Raw genomic sequence first — 17,144 nt, 5'->3', positions numbered from 1 at the left:
ACAGACAGACAGTTAGCTACTGGGATAGACAGACAGACAGTTAGCTACTGGGATAGACAGACAGTTAGCTACTGGGACAGACAGACAGACAGTTAGCTACTGGGATAGACAGACAGACAGTTAGCTACTGGGACAGACAGACAGACAGTTAGCTACTGGGATAGACAGACAGACAGTTAGCTACTGGGACAGACAGACAGTTAGCTACTGGGACAGACAGACAGTTAGCTACTGGGACAGACAGACAGTTAGCTACTGGGATAGACAAACAGTTAGCTACTGGGATAGACAGACAGACAGTTAACTACTGGGATAGACAGACAGTTAGCTACTGGGATAGACAGACAGACAGACAGTTAACTACTGGGACAGACAGACAGTTAGCTACTGGGACAGACAGACAGTTAGCTACTGGGACACACAGACAGTTAGATACTGGGATAGACAGACAGTTAGCTACTGGGACAGACAGACAGTTAGCTACTGGGATAGACAGACAGTTAGCTACTGGGACAGACAGACAGTTAGCTACTGGGATAGACAGACAGACAGTTAGCTACTGGGATAGACAGACAGACAGTTAGCTACTGGGATAGACAGACAGTTAGCTACTGGGACAGACAGACAGTTAGCTACTGGGACAGACAGACAGTTAGTTACTGGGACAGACAGACAGACAGACAGTTAGCTACTGGGATAGACAGACAGACAGTTAGCTACTGGGATAGACAGACAGTTAGCTACTGGGACAGACAGACAGACAGTTAGCTACTGGGATAGACAGACAGACAGTTAGCTACTGGGATAGACAGACAGACAGACAGACAGACAGACAGACAGACAGACAGACAGACAGTTAGCTACTGGGATAGACAGACAGACAGTTAGCTACTGGGATAGACAGACAGACAGTTAGCTACTGGGATAGACAGACAGACAGTTAGCTACTGGGACAGACAGACAGACAGTTAGCTACTGGGACAGACAGACAGTTAGCTACTGGGATAGACAGACAGACAGTTAGCTACTGGGATAGACAGACAGACAGTTAGCTACTGGGACAGACAGACAGTTAGCTACTGGGATAGACAGACAGTTAGCTACTGGGATAGACAGACAGACAGTTAGCTACTGGGATAGATAGACAGACAGTTAGCTACTGGGATAGACAGACAGACAGTTAGCTACTGGGATAGACAGACAGACAGTTAGCTACTGGGATAGACAGACAGACAGCTACTGGGACAGACAGACAGTTAGCTACTGGGACAGACAGACAGACAGTTAGCTACTGGGACAGACAGAAAGACAGTTAGCTACTGGGATAGACAGACAGACAGTTAGCTACTGGGATAGACAGACAGACAGATAGCAACTGGGATAGACAGACAGTTAGCTACTGGGATAGACAGACAGTTAGCTACTGGGATAGACAGACAGTTAGCTACTGGGATAGACAGACAGTTAGCTACTGGGACAGACAGACAGTTAGCTACTGGGATAGACAAAGAGTTAGCTACTGGGATAGACAGACAGACAGACAGACAGACAGACAGTTAGCTACTGGGATAGACAGACAGTTAGCTACTGGGACAGACAGACAGTTAGCTACTGGGATAGACAGACAGTTAGCTACTGGGACAGACAGACAGTTAGCTACTGGGACAGACAGACAGTTAGCTACTGGGACAGACAGACAGACAGTTAGCTACTGGGATAGACAGACAGACAGTTAGCTACTGGGATAGACAGACAGTTAGCTACTGGGACAGACAGACAGACAGTTAGCTACTGGGATAGACAGACAGACAGTTAGCTACTGGGACAGACAGACAGACAGTTAGCTACTGGGATAGACAGACAGACAGTTAGCTACTGGGACAGACAGACAGTTAGCTACTGGGACAGACAGACAGTTAGCTACTGGGACAGACAGACAGTTAGCTACTGGGATAGACAAACAGTTAGCTACTGGGATAGACAGACAGACAGTTAACTACTGGGATAGACAGACAGTTAGCTACTGGGATAGACAGACAGACAGACAGTTAACTACTGGGACAGACAGACAGTTAGCTACTGGGACAGACAGACAGTTAGCTACTGGGACACACAGACAGTTAGATACTGGGATAGACAGACAGTTAGCTACTGGGACAGACAGACAGTTAGCTACTGGGATAGACAGACAGTTAGCTACTGGGACAGACAGACAGACAGTTAGCTACTGGGATAGACAGACAGACAGTTAGCTACTGGGATAGACAGACAGACAGTTAGCTACTGGGATAGACAGACAGACAGTTAGCTACTGGGACAGACAGACAGTTAGCTACTGGGACAGACAGACAGTTAGTTACTGGGACAGACAGACAGACAGACAGACAGTTAGCTACTGGGATAGACAGACAGACAGTTAGCTACTGGGATAGACAGACAGTTAGCTACTGGGACAGACAGACAGACAGTTAGCTACTGGGATAGACAGACAGACAGTTAGCTACTGGGATAGACAGACAGACAGACAGACAGACAGACAGACAGACAGTTAGCTACTGGGATAGACAGACAGACAGTTAGCTACTGGGATAGACAGACAGACAGTTAGCTACTGGGATAGACAGACAGACAGTTAGCTACTGGGACAGACAGACAGACAGTTAGCTACTGGGACAGACAGACAGACAGTTAGCTACTGGGACAGACAGACAGTTAGCTACTGGGATAGACAGACAGACAGTTAGCTACTGGGATAGACAGACAGACAGTTAGCTACTGGGACAGACAGACAGTTAGCTACTGGGATAGACAGACAGACAGTTAGCTACTGGGATAGACAGACAGACAGTTAGCTACTGGGACAGACAGACAGACAGTTAGCTACTGGGATAGAAAGGCAGTTAGCTACTGGGATAGAAAGGCAGTTAGCTACTGGGATAGACAGACAGACAGTTAGCTACTGGGATAGACAGACAGACAGTTAGCTACTGGGATAGACAGACAGACAGACAGTTAGCTACTGGGATAGACAGATAGTTAGCTACTGGGACAGACAGACAGACAGTTAGCTACTGGGATAGACAGACAGACAGTTAGCTACTGGGATAGACAGACAGACAGACAGACAGACAGACAGACAGACAGACAGACAGACAGTTAGCTACTGGGATAGACAGACAGACAGTTAGCTACTGGGACAGACAGACAGTTAGCTACTGGGATAGACAGACAGACAGTTAGCTACTGGGATAGACAGACAGACAGTTAGCTACTGGGACAGACAGACAGACAGTTAGCTACTGGGATAGAAAGGCAGTTAGCTACTGGGATAGACAGACAGACAGTTAGCTACTGGGATAGACAGACAGACAGTTAGCTACTGGGATAGACAGACAGACAGACAGTTAGCTACTGGGATAGAAAGGCAGTTAGCTACTGGGACAGACAGACAGACAGTTAGCTACTGGGATAGACAGACAGACAGACAGACAGACAGTTAGCTACTGGGACAGATAGACAGACAGACAGACAGACAGACAGACAGACAGACAGACAGACAGACAGTTAGCTACTGGGACAGACAGACAGACAGACAGACAGACAGACAGACAGACAGTTAGCTACTGGGACAGACAGACAGACAGACAGACAGACAGACAGACAGACAGACAGACAGACAGACAGACAGTTAGCTACTGGGATAGACAGACAGACAGTTAGCTACTGGGATAGACAGACAGACAGTTAGCTACTGGGATAGACAGACAGTTAGCTACTGGGATAGACAGACAGACAGTTAGCTACTGGGATAGACAGACAGACAGTTAGCTACTGGGACAGACAGACAGTTAGCTACTGGGATAGACAGACAGACAGTTAGCTACTGGGATAGAAAGGCAGTTAGCTACTGGGATAGACAGACAGACAGTTAGCTACTGGGATAGACAGGCAGTTAGCTACTGGGATAGACAGACAGACAGTTAGCTACTGGGATAGACAGGCAGTTAGCTACTGGGATAGACAGACAGACAGTTAGCTACTGGGATAGACAGACAGTTAGCTACTGGGATGGACAGACAGACAGTTAGCTACTGGGATAGACAGACAGACAGACAGACAGACAGACAGACAGACAGACAGACAGACAGACAGACAGACAGCGTTAGCTACTGGGATAGACAGACGGGACAGATAGACAGACAGACAGACAGACAGACAGCGTTAGCTACTGGGACAGACAGACAGACAGACAGACAGACAGACAGACAGACAGACAGACAGACAGACAGACAGACAGACAGACAGACAGCTACTGGGATAGAAAGGCAGTTAGCTACTGGGATAGACAGACAGACAGTTAGCTACTGGGATAGACAGACGGGACAGATAGACAGACAGACAGACAGACAGACAGACAGACAGACAGACAGACAGACAGACAGACAGACAGTTAGCTACTGGGATAGACAGACGGGACAGACAGACAGACAGACAGACAGACAGACAGACAGACAGACGCGTAGGACAGACAGACAGACAGACAGACAGACAGACAGTTAGCTACTGGGACAGACAGACAGTTAGCTACTGGGACAGACAGACAGTTAGCTACTGGGACAGACAGACAGTTAGCTGCATTCAACAAAAATAAATCACCTTCAGGTCTATCTTGAAATTAGATTTTTATCTCAACAAGACTAATCTGGTTAAATAAAGGTTAAATAAATAATTGAATAAAAAAAATAAAGAACATAAATAGTACATATTTAAAGTATAATTAACATGCTGATGATAAAAATGTACGTGAATTAGACAATGCTGTGTTTACCGTGTGTCAGAGAATTCGAGGTTGATAATGTTTAATACTTTCTTCCTGCTGGTGCTGTAGTAGTAATCTACAAAATCCTTCAGCTTCATTTTACTGTCTTTCTGCTTGGTCACATCTATCACATCCACACCTACGTCTGGACCTGAAACACATACACAACGAAGGGGTTAATAACAACATTTAAATATGCATTAGATAAAAAGATTACATTCATTATGAATTCCATTTTAAAACATGAGTCATAGTGGGGCAGATGAAGCAAGGAGGTGGGCAGAGCAAAAGTACAAGCTAGCGAGATCCTATTGCCTCATTTTAGCGTGCATCTGCATATTTCCTTTAGGGAATGCCTCCTCTGTGAAGTGCCTGTGTGCAATAAGTAAAACCGACTATGCACTAAGCACGCAACTTATTTAAACTTTGGTAAAGGGCAAAGTTTACTAAACTTAGTCATATCTGTTCATAACAAATTCTAGTTTTGGGAACAGAAAACTTTATTCAGATCAAAATGTTTAATCGATGAGAAAATGTGCAGAATGTCACCCCCCCAAAAAATCCATCTCCTTCCATTCTCCCACCGCAGGCCACTGGGCTTCCTCTCACTACCATATTTGGTAGTGAGTGGAAACAACAAGCAGACGCTTCACATTTATACATCTGGTGAAATATCTCATTGTTCTGTCTGTGGCAGAACTGGTGCAGTGTGGCAGGATGAGCTCTAGCTCTAAAAGGCAGGCAATAGCTCCCTCTTGTGGTTCCCGGATAGTACAGCATAGTCATACATATAATTAATACTGTTGGAAACGTTTACTTTATAACTGAAATATGATGGATTAAAAAATAAAAAATAAAATAAACATACTTAGTGAAATGAAATATCAAGCGAAACAAAATGAACTAGTTCATAATACAATACATTTGAAAAATACTCTATATAACACAATAGACGAGAAAGAATCTCTTGAGATCAAAAACAATACTAGAAGTGCTGGTTACAGAGACTGACACGAACTGAATGAATCCTGAATAATGAGGAGTGAGAAAGTTAGAGGCATAAATATCATACCCCCCCTCCCCAAAATGCTAACCTCCCCTGTTATTGTAATGGTGAGAGGTTAGCATGTCTTGGGGGTATGATATAAAATGCTAACCTCCCCTGTTATTGTAATGGGGAGAGGTTAGCATGTCTTGGGGGTATGATATAAAATGCTAACCTCCCCTGTTATTGTAATGGTGAGAGGTTAGCATGTGTTGGGGGTATGATATAAAATGCTAACCTCCCCTGTTATTGTAATGGTGAGAGGTTAGCATGTCTTGGGGGTATGATATAAAATGCTAACCTCCCCTGTTATTGTAATGGTGAGAGGTTAGCATGTGTTGGGGGTATGATATAAAATGCTAACCTCCCCTGTTATTGTAATGGGGAGAGGTTAGCATGTCTTGGGGGTCTGATGTAACCTTTATTTAACTAGGTAAGTCAGCTAAGAACAAATTCTTATTTTACAAATGACGGCCTAGGAACAGTGGGTTAACTGCCTTGTTCAGGGGCAGAATGACAGATTTTTAACTTGTCAGCTCGGGATTCGATTCAGCAACCTTTCGGTTACTAGTCCAACGCTCTAACCACTAGGCTACCTGCCGTCCCTACACTCTAACCACTAGGCTACCTGCCGTCCCTACACTCTAACCACTAGGCTACCTGCCGCCCCTACACTCTAACCACTAGGCTACCTGCCGCCCCTCCACTCTAACCACTAGGCTACCTGCCTCCCCTACACTCTAACCACTAGGCTACCTACCTCCTCTACACTCTAACCACTAGGCTACCTGCCGCCCCTACACTCTAACCGCTAGGCTACCTGCCTCCCCTACACTCTAACCACTAGGCTACCTACCTCCTCTACACTCTAACCACTAGGCTACCTGCCGCCCCTACACTCTAACCACTAGGCTACCTGCCGCCCCTACACTCTAACCACTAGGCTACCTGCCGCCCCTCCACTCTAACCACTAGGCTACCCTGCCGCCCCCAAACTCTAACCACTAGACTACCCTGCCCCCCCCCCCCCCCTACACTCTAACCACTAGACTACCTGCCGCCCCTACACTCTAACCACTAGGCTACCTGCCACCCCTCCACTCTAACCACTAGGCTACCTGCCGCCCCTACACTCTAACCACTAGGCTACCTGCCGCCCCTTCACTCTAACCACTAGGCTACCCTGCCGCCCCTCCACTCTAACCACTAGGCTACCCTGCCTCCCCTCCACTCTAACCACTAGGCTACCCTGCCGCCCCTACACTCTAACCACTAGGCTACCCTGCCGCCCCATGATATTGGTATGATATTTGTGCATCAGTAACTTTCTCACTCGTCATTATTCCCGATTAATTCAGGAGTATTATTAATCATGGTGACATCCACATTAATGTAGAAGTGTTTAGAAACATATTCTATTCTCAGTTACAATTAAAGTCACTCCAAAATGACACAATATATTATTTAGCATTCTATTCAATTGATCACAAAATAATCTGAAACACAACCAAAACAAACAGCAAATTCATCCAAGAAGTGTGTAGAGTCAGAAGCGAAGGTGTAGTCATTGGGAATATGGGACCAAATACAGACTACTTCAATACACATCTACACTCCATGATCATAAGTATGTGGACACCTGCACATTGTACATCTCATTCCAAAATCATGGGCATTAATATGCAGTTGGTCCCTTCTTTGCTGCTATAACAGCCTCCACTCTTCTGGGAAGGCTTTCCTATAGATGTTGGAACATTGCTGAGGGGACTTGCTTCCATTCAGCCACGAGAGCATTAATGATGTTGGGCGATTAGGCCTGGCTCGCAGTCGGCGTTCCAATTCATCCCAAAGGTGTTGGATGGGGTTGAGGTCAGGGCTCTGTGCAGGCCAGTCAAGTTCTTCCACATCGATCTCGACAAACAACTTCTGTACAGACCTCACTTTGTGCACGGAGCGTTGTCATACTGAAACAGGAAAGGGCCTTCCCCAAACTGTTGCCACAAAGTTGGAAGCACAGAATCGTCTAGAATGTCATTGTATTTTGTAGCGTTAAGATTTCCCTTCACTGGAACTAAGAGGCCCGAACTATGAAAAACAGCTCCAGACCATTATTCCTCCTCCACCAAACTTTACAGTTGGCACTATGCATTGGGTCAGGTAGCGTTCTCCTGGCATCCACCAAACCCAGATTTGTCCGTTGGACTGCCAGATGGCGAAGCGTGATTCATCACTCCAGAGAACGCGTTTCCACTGCTCCAGAGTCCAATGGCGGCAAGCTTTACACCACTCCAGCCGATGCTTGGCATTGCACATGGTGATCTTAGGCTTGTGTGCGGCTGCTCGGCCATGGAAACCCATTTCATGATGCTCCTGACGAACAGTTCTTGTGCTGACGTTGCTTCCAGAGGCAGTTTGGAACTCGGTAGTGAGTGTTGCAACTGAGGACAGACGATTTTTATGCTCTACAGCACTCCGAGGTCCCGTTCTGTGAGATTGTGTGGCCTACCACTTCGCAGCTGAGCCGTTGTTGCTCCTAGACGTTTGCACTTCACAATAACAGCACTTACAGTTGACCGGGGGCAGCTCTAACAGGGCAGAAATTTTGAGGAACTGACTTGTTGAAAAAGTGGCATCCTATGACGGTGCTACGTTGAAAGTCACTGGGCTCTTCAGTACGGGGCCATTCTACTGCCAATGTTTGTCTATGTTGATTTTATACACCTGTCAGCAACGGGTGTGGCTGAAATAGCTGAATCCACTCATTTGAAGGGGTGTCCACATACTTTTGTATACACAATGCATTAGGAAAGTATTTAGCTTTCCCACATTGTTACAGCCTTATTCTAAAATGGATTAATAAAACAAAAATCCTCAGCAATCTACACACAATACCCCATAATGACATCACAATAGCCCATAATGACATCACAATAGCCCATAATGACATCACAATAGCCCATAATGACATCACAATACCCCATAATGACATCACAATACCCCGTAATGACATCACAATACCCCATAATGACAAAGAAAAAAATAGTTTTTAGAAATGTTCGCAAATGTATAAAAAAAATGAAAACGGAAATATAACATTTACATAAGTATTCAGACCCTTTACCCAGTACTTTGTTGAAGTACCTTTGGCAGCAATTACAGCCTCGAGTCTTCTTGGGTATGACGCTACAAGCTCGGTACACCTGTATTTGGGGAGTTTCTCCCATTCTTCTCTGCAGATCCTCTCAAGTTCTGGCAGGTTGTATGGGGAGCGTCGCTGCACAGCTATTTTCAGGTCTCTCCAGAGATGTTCGATCGGGTTTAAGTCCGGGCTTTGGCTGGGCCACTCAAGGACATTCAGAGACTTCTCCCGAAGACACTCCTGTGTTGTCTTGGTTGTGGGCTTAGGGTTGTTGTCCTGTTGGAAGGCAAACCTTCACCCCAGTCTGAGGTCCTGAGCACTCTGGAGCAGGTTTTCATCAAGGATCTCTTTGTACTTTGTTACGTTCATCTTTCCCTCGATCCTGACTAGTCTCCAGTCCCTGCCGCTGAAAAACATCCCCATAGCATGATGCTGCCACCACCATGCTTCACTGTAGGGATGGTGCCAGGTTTCCTCCAGACGTGACACTTGGCATTCAGGCCAAAGAGTTCAATCTTGGTTTCATCAGACCAGAGAATCTTGTTTCTCATCGTCTGAGAGTCTTTAGGTGCCTTTTGGCAAATTCCAAGCGGGCTGTCATGTGCCTTTTACTGAGGAGTGGCCACTCTACCATAAAGGCCTGATTAGTGGAGTGCTACAGAGATGGTTGTCCAACTGGAAGGTTCTCCCATCTCCACAGAGGAACTCTGTAAGAGTGACCATCGAGTTGTTGGTCACCTCCCTGACCAAGACCCTTCTCCCCCTGATTGCTCAGTTTGGCCGGGCGACCAGCTCTAGGAAGAGTCTTGGTGGTTCCAAACTTCAATTTATGAATGATGGAGGCCACTGTGTTCTTGGGGACCTTCAATGCTGCAGAAATGTTTTGGTACCGTTCGCCAGATCTATGCCTCAACACAATCCTGTCTCGGAGCTCTACAGACAATTCCTTCGACCTCATGGCTTGGTTTTTGCTCTGACATGCACTAACTGTGGGACCTTATATAGACAGGTGTGTGCCTTTCCAAATCATGTCCAATCAATTTAATTTACCACAGGTGGACTCCAAACAAGTTGTAGAAACATCTCAAGGATGATCAATGGAAACAGGAAGCACCTGAGCTCAATTTCAAGTCTCATAGCAAAGAGTCTGAATAATTATGTAAATAAGGTATTTCTCTTTGAATATTTTATAAAACTGCAAAAACCTGTTTTCACTTTGTCATTATGGGGTATTGTGTGTAGAAAGATGAAAAACATTTTATTTAATCAATTTTAGAATAAGGCTGTAACGTAACACAATGTGGGAAAGGGTCTGAATACTTTCAGAATGCACTGTACAGTGTAAGTGAATTTATCCCAATACTTTTGGGGACAATGTACAAATAGTGCTGTACTTTCTAAACGATTCACCTGATATGGATCAAATTACCCTCAAATTACAGTCTGCACTTTAACCTCAGTCATTGTATCATTTCCCATGTGGCTCAGTTGGTTAGAGCATGGTGTTTGCAACGCCAGGGTTGTGGGTTCGATTCCCACGGGGGACCAGTACGAGAAGAAAAAAAAAAAGTATGAAAAATATATGCATTCACTACTGTAAGTCGCTCTGGATAAGAGCGTCTGCTAAATGACTAAAATGTAAAAAAGTAATTTCAAATCCAAAGTGCTGAAGTTCAGAGCCAAAACAACAAAAACACATTTCACTGTCCCAATACTCTTGGAGCTCACTGTAGTTAGAGCAGTAGACAGAGACTATACATACCAACATGTTTCTCCACATCATTGATGTAGAAGGTAGGAGCGGGCATGGACATCCCCAGACCGTCCTTCTTCAGAACCAGGATGGGCTCGTTAAAACCAACCTCTTCCAGGTAGTCCATAGTCAGCTGGCTGCCATTCAGCTTCACCACAATGTCCTCAGAGCTGTAAAACAGATTACATTACAGCCCCTTCAGGAAGTATTCATACCCCTCGTCCTCAGAGCTGTAAAACACAGATTACATTACAGCCCCTTCAGGAAGTATTCATACCCCTCGTCCTCAGAGCTGTAAAACACAGATTACATTACAGCCCCTTCAGGAAGTATTCATACCCCTCGTCCTCAGAGCTGTAAAACACAGATTACATTACAGCCCCTTCAGGAAGTATTCATACCCCTCGTCCTCAGAGCTGTAAAACAGATTACATTACAGCCCCTTCAGGAAGTATTCATACCCCTCGTCCTCAGAGCTGTAAGACACAGATTACATTACAGCCCCTTCAGGAAGTATTCATACCCCTCGTCCTCAGAGCTGTAAAACACAGATTACATTACAGCCCCTTCAGGAAGTATTCATACCCCTCGTCCTCAGAGCTGTAAAACAGATTACATTACAGCCCCTTCAGGAAGTATTCATACCCCTCGTCCTCAGAGCTGTAAAACACAGATTACATTACAGCCCCTTCAGGAAGTATTCATACCCCTCGTCCTCAGAGCTGTAAAACACAGATTACATTACAGCCCCTTCAGGAAGTATTCATACCCCTCGTCCTCAGAGCTGTAAAACAGATTACATTACAGCCCCTTCAGGAAGTATTCATACCCCTCGTCCTCAGAGCTGTAAAACACAGATTACATTACAGCCCCTTCAGGAAGTATTCATACCCCTCGTCCTCAGAGCTGTAAAACACAGATTACATTACAGCCCCTTCAGGAAGTATTCATACCCCTCGTCCTCAGAGCTGAGGAAATAACAGTCAAATCAAATCAAATTGTATTGGTCACATGCTTCATAAACAAACGGTGTAGACTAACAGTGAAACGCTTACAGGTCCTTCCCGACAATACAGAGAGAGAAAATAGAGAAATGATAGAAACGTAATAATAAATACACAATGAGTAACAATAACTTGGATATATACACGGGGTACCAGTACGGAGTGGATGTGCAGGGGGTACCAGTACGGTGTGGATGTGCAGGGGGGACCAGTACCGAGTGGATGTGCAGGGGGGACCAGTACGGAGTGGATGTGCAGGGGGTACCAGTACGGAGTGGATGTGCAGGGGGGACCAGTACCGAGTGGATGTGCAGGGGGTACCAGTACGGAGCGGATGTGCAGGGGGTACCAGTACGGAGTGGATGAGCAGGGGGTACCAGTACGGAGTGGATGTGCAGGGGGTACCAGTACGGTGTGGATGTGCAGGGGGGACCAGTACCGAGTGGATGTGCAGGGGGTACCAGTACGGAGTGGATGTGCAGGGGGGACCAGTACCGAGCGGATGTGCAGGGGGTACCAGTACGGAGCGGATGTGCAGGGGGTACCAGTACGGAGCGGATGAGCAGGGGGTACCAGTACGGAGTGGATGTGCAGGGGGTACCAGTACGGAGTGGATGTGCAGGGGGTACCAGTACGGAGCGGATGTGCAGGGGTTACCAGTACCGAGCGGATGTGCAGGGGGTACCAGTACGGAGTGGATGTGCAGGGGGTACCAGTACAGAGTGGATGTGCAGGGGGGACCAGTGCGGAGTGGATGTGCAGGGGGTACCAGTACGGAGTGGATGTGCAGGGGGTACCAGTACGGAGTGGATGTGCAGGGGGGACCAGTGCGGAGTGGATGTGCAGGGGGGACCAGTACGGAGTGGATGTGCAGGGGGGACCAGTACGGAGTGGATGTGCAGGGGGGACCAGTACGGAGTGGATGTGCAGGGGGGACCAGTACGGAGTGGATGTGCAGGGGGTACCAGTACCGAGTGGATGTGCAGGGGGTACCAGTACCGGGTGGATGTGCAGGGGGTACCAGGTAATTGATGTCCATATAGGTAGTGGTAAAGTGATGTGCAGGGCGGTACGAGGTAATTGAAGTACATATAGGTAGTGGTAAAGTAACACATAGAGAACAGTAGCAGCACTGTACACGATGAGTCAAAAAAATCCAATGCAGACAGTCCCGGGTAGTTATTTTTGGTTTATTTGATTTAGTTATTAACTACTAAGCAGTCTTATGGCTTGGGGGTAGAAGCTGTTCAAGGGTAATGTTGGTTCTAGACTTTCTGTGTGGGGAAAAAAGTATATGACTTGGGGTGGCTGGAGTCTTTGACCATTTTTAGGGTCTTTGACACCGCCTCAGCTCCTTTGTCTTGCTGACGTTGTAGGACAGGTTGCTGTCCTAGCGCCACACAGCCAGGTCTCTGACCTCCTCCCTATAGGCTGTACCATCGTCATTGGTAATCAGGCCTACCATAGTTGTGTCACCTAAAAACTTAACGACATTAACGGCGTTGGAGTCGTGCTCGGGCCACGCAGTCGTGGGTGAACAGGGAGTACAGGAGGGGACTAAGCACGTACCCCTGAGGGGTCCCCGTGTTAAGGGGTCCGCACCTGGGGGGCGGCCCGTCATGAAAGTTCAGGATCCAGTTGCAGAGGGAGGTGTTCAGTCCCAGGGTCCTTAGCTTAGTGACGAGCTTTGAGAGGACTGTGGTGAACAGCATTCTCACATAGATGTTCCTCTTGTCCAAATGGGAAAGGGCAGTGTGGAGTGCAATATAGATTGTGCCACATGTGGATTTGTTGGGGCAGTATGTGAATTGGAGTGGGTCTAGGGTTTCTGGCATGATGGTGTTGATGTGAGCCATGACCAGCCTTTCAAAGCACTTCATGGCTACAGACGTGAGCGCTACGGGTCGGTAGTCATTTAGGCAGGTTACCTTAGTGTTCTTGGGCACAGGGACTATGGTGGTCTGCTTGAAACATGTTGGTATTACAGACTCGGCCAGGGAGAGGTTGAAAATGTCAGTGAAGACACTTGCCAGCTGGTCAGCGCATGCTCTGAGTACACATCCTGGTAATCCATCTGGCTCTGAAGCCTTGTTAATGTTAAAGGGATACTTTGGGATTTGGCAATGAGGTCCTTTATCTACTGACCCAGAGTCAGATGAGGTCCTTTATCTACTGACCCAGAGTCAGATGAGGCCCTTTATCTACTGACCCAGAGTCAGATGAGGTCCTTTATCTACTGACCCAGAGTCAGATGAGGCCCTTTATCTACTGACCCAGAGTCAGATGAGGTCCTTTATCTACTGACCCAGAGTCAGATGAGGCCCTTTATCTACTGACCCAGAGTCAGATGGGGCCCTTTATCTACTGACCCAGAGTCAGATGAGGCCCCTTTATCTACTGACCCAGAGTCAGATGAGGCCCTTTATCTACTGACCCAGAGTCAGATGGGGCCCTTTATCTTTGGGCAGCAGGTAGCCTAGTGGTTAGAGCGTTGGACTGACAAGGTAAAAATCTGTTGTTCTGCCCCTGAACAAGGCAGTTAACCCACTGCTCCTAGGCCGTCATTGAAAATAAGAATTTGTTCTTAACTGACATGCCCAGTTAAATAAAGGTACAAAATAAAATAATAATAATAATAAAAAAATATAAATAAAATATATGTTTTTTAAATCTACTGACCCAGAGTCAGATGAAGTCGTGGATACCATTGTTATGTCTTTGTGTCCAGTATGAAGGAAGTTAGAGGTAGTTTCCCGAACCGATGCTAACTAGCATTAGCGCAATGACTAAAGCTGTGTTCCAATACTCATACTAACCGCAATAACCATACGATTTGTGAAGTAAATTTAGTATACATTATGCTTATTGGTTATAGTATGGATATAGTTAGTATGTCAAAAGATCCCGATGTCGTACTAAATTTGCCAAAATACGAAGTATACAAGCAGTGGACAACTATTTCCGTACTTTTAGGGCCCGTAATGCAAATTCTTCTGAAAATGGCCGTGGCTTCACAACGTTTTCAAATTTAAAGAAAAAGGCGGAAAATATGCAGCCGTAGTCCAATGAGAGCGGATACAAATTCAATACTTTAACTAATTATGACAAATGTTATGAAACTGTTGAGCAATGTAATAAAGTAATGACTTCTCAAATAAGTTACGTTACACGTTATGTTGGCTGACAATTTGTTGTCTACGCTGTCCTTACAAACCACATATCATTACAGCAGTATGGACCGGTATGCTAGCTAGCTACGCTATCCTTATGAACCACATAGCATATCATTACAGCAGTATGGACCGGTATGCTAGCTAGCTACGCTATCCTTATGAACCACATAGCATTACAGAAATATGGACCGGTATGTTAGCTAGCTACGCTGTCCTTATGAACCACATAGCATATCATTACAGCAGTATGGACCGGTATGTTAGCTAGCTACGCTGTCCTTACAAACCACATATCATTACAGCAGTATGTACTGGGTATGTTAGCTATGCTGTCCTTACAAACCACATAGCATATCATTACAGCAGTATGTACTGGGTATGTTAGCTAGCTACGCTGTCCTTATGAACCACATAGCATATCATTACAGCAGTATGGACCGGTATGTTAGCTAGCTACGCTGTCCTTATGAACCACATATCATTACAGCAGTATGTACTGGGTATGCTAGCTACGCTGTCCTTATGAACCACATAGCATATCATTACAGCAGTATGGACCGGTATGTTAGCTAGCTACGCTGTCCTTATGAACCACATAGCATATCATTACAGCAGTATGTACTGGGTATGTTAGCTACGCTGTCCTTACAAACCACACAGCATATCATTACAGCAGTATGTACTGGGTATGTTAGCTACGCTGTCCTTACAAACCACACAGCATATCATTACAGCAGTATGTACTGGGTATGTTAGCTACGCTGTCCTTACAAACCACACAGCATATCATTACAGCAGTATGGACCGGTATGTTAGCTACGCTATCCTTATGAACCACATAGCATATCATTACAGCAGTATGGACCGGTATGTTAGCTAGCTACGCTGTCCTTATGAACCACATAGCATTACAGCAGTATGGACCGGTATGTTAGCTACGCTATCCTTATGAACCACATAGCATTACAGCAGTATGGACCGGTATGTTAGCTAGCTACGCTGTCCTTATGAACCACATAGCATTACAGCAGTATGGACCGGTATGCTAGCTAGCTACGCTATCCTTATGAACCGCATAGCATATCATTACAGCAGTATGTACCGGTATGTTAGCTAGCTACGCTATCCTTATGAACCGCATAGCATATCATTACAGCAGAATGGACCGGTATGTTAGCTAGCTACGCTGTCCTTACTAACCACACAGCATATCATTACAGCAGTATGGACCAGTATGTTAGCTAGCTACGCTGTCCTTACTAACCACATAGCATATCATTACAGCAGTATATACCGGTATGTTAGCTACGCTGTTCTTATGAACCACATATCATTACAGCAGTATGGACCGGTATGTTAGCTACGCTATCCTTATGAACCACATATCATTATAGCAGTATGTACCGGTATGTTAGCTACGCTGTCCTTACGAACCACATATCATTACAGCAGTATGTACTGGGTATGTTAGCTACGCTGTCCTTACAAACCACATAGCATATCATTACAGCAGTATGGACCGGTATGCTAGCTAGCTATGCTGTCCTTATGAACCACATAGCATATCATTACAGCAATATGTACTGGGTATGTTAGCTACGCTATCCTTATGAACCACATAGCATATCATTACAGCAATATGTACTGGGTATGTTAGCTAGCTACGCTGTCCTTATGAACCACACAGCATAGCATTACAGCAATATGTACTGGGTATGTTAGCTAGCTACCTAACATTAGTTGGCCACTAAATACATTGAACTTGCCAGGCAGTATATTAACTATCTGCTGTCTAACTAACTACCCAACGTTTACTGACTTGATTATCCACGTCGTTCTTAGCTAAGTGGTATAGTCGTTGTGCGTTCTCAATAGACATTGTTCATTCTGGCTATCAACTCCGATTTCAGAGCACTCTCAGAGCGAAGAATAACTGATGAATTTATGAATTTACAACTGCTCAACACCCGTTGAATATGGCCGGTGTTCGTAAACGTTGGCAAAAAAAGCAGCGGCAGAACATTTTGCTAGTAGCACAGTTACAGTCACAAACACTCTGGAAAACATGAAAACAGCCTAACCAGCTCTGCTAGGGCGAGTAAAATGGTCAGAGTGAGGTGGACTCTCATTACGTGTCTGGAAGTAGCTAGCCAATGTTAGCCAACGTTAGCTTGGGCGCTTGACTGTCGTTGTCAGGACACTCAGATCAAC

At 45.7% G+C, this 17,144-nt stretch overlaps 1 protein-coding gene across 1 annotated transcript in view; it reads right to left on the bottom strand.

Annotated features, from left to right (window-relative positions):
• Positions 1-17,144, bottom strand: part of phf2 (PHD finger protein 2) — a 130,255-nt gene that overhangs the window by 83,083 nt on the left and 30,028 nt on the right. Inside the window, exons 4-5 of the mRNA XM_082967765.1 lie at positions 10,766-10,926; positions 4,829-4,970 (exon numbers count right to left, since the gene is read on the bottom strand). Coding sequence (XP_082823891.1) covers positions 4,829-4,970; positions 10,766-10,926 — 303 coding nt within the window. The remainder of the gene's footprint in view (positions 1-4,828; positions 4,971-10,765; positions 10,927-17,144) is intronic.

The sequence above is a fragment of the Salmo salar genome, chromosome 22 (genome assembly GCF_965601325.2).
Source record: "Salmo salar chromosome 22, fSalSal1, whole genome shotgun sequence".
Taxonomy (NCBI): Eukaryota; Metazoa; Chordata; class Actinopteri; order Salmoniformes; family Salmonidae; genus Salmo; species Salmo salar.
Note: the sequence above shows the minus strand (reverse complement) of the source record. Positions and strands in the feature narration are given on the sequence as shown.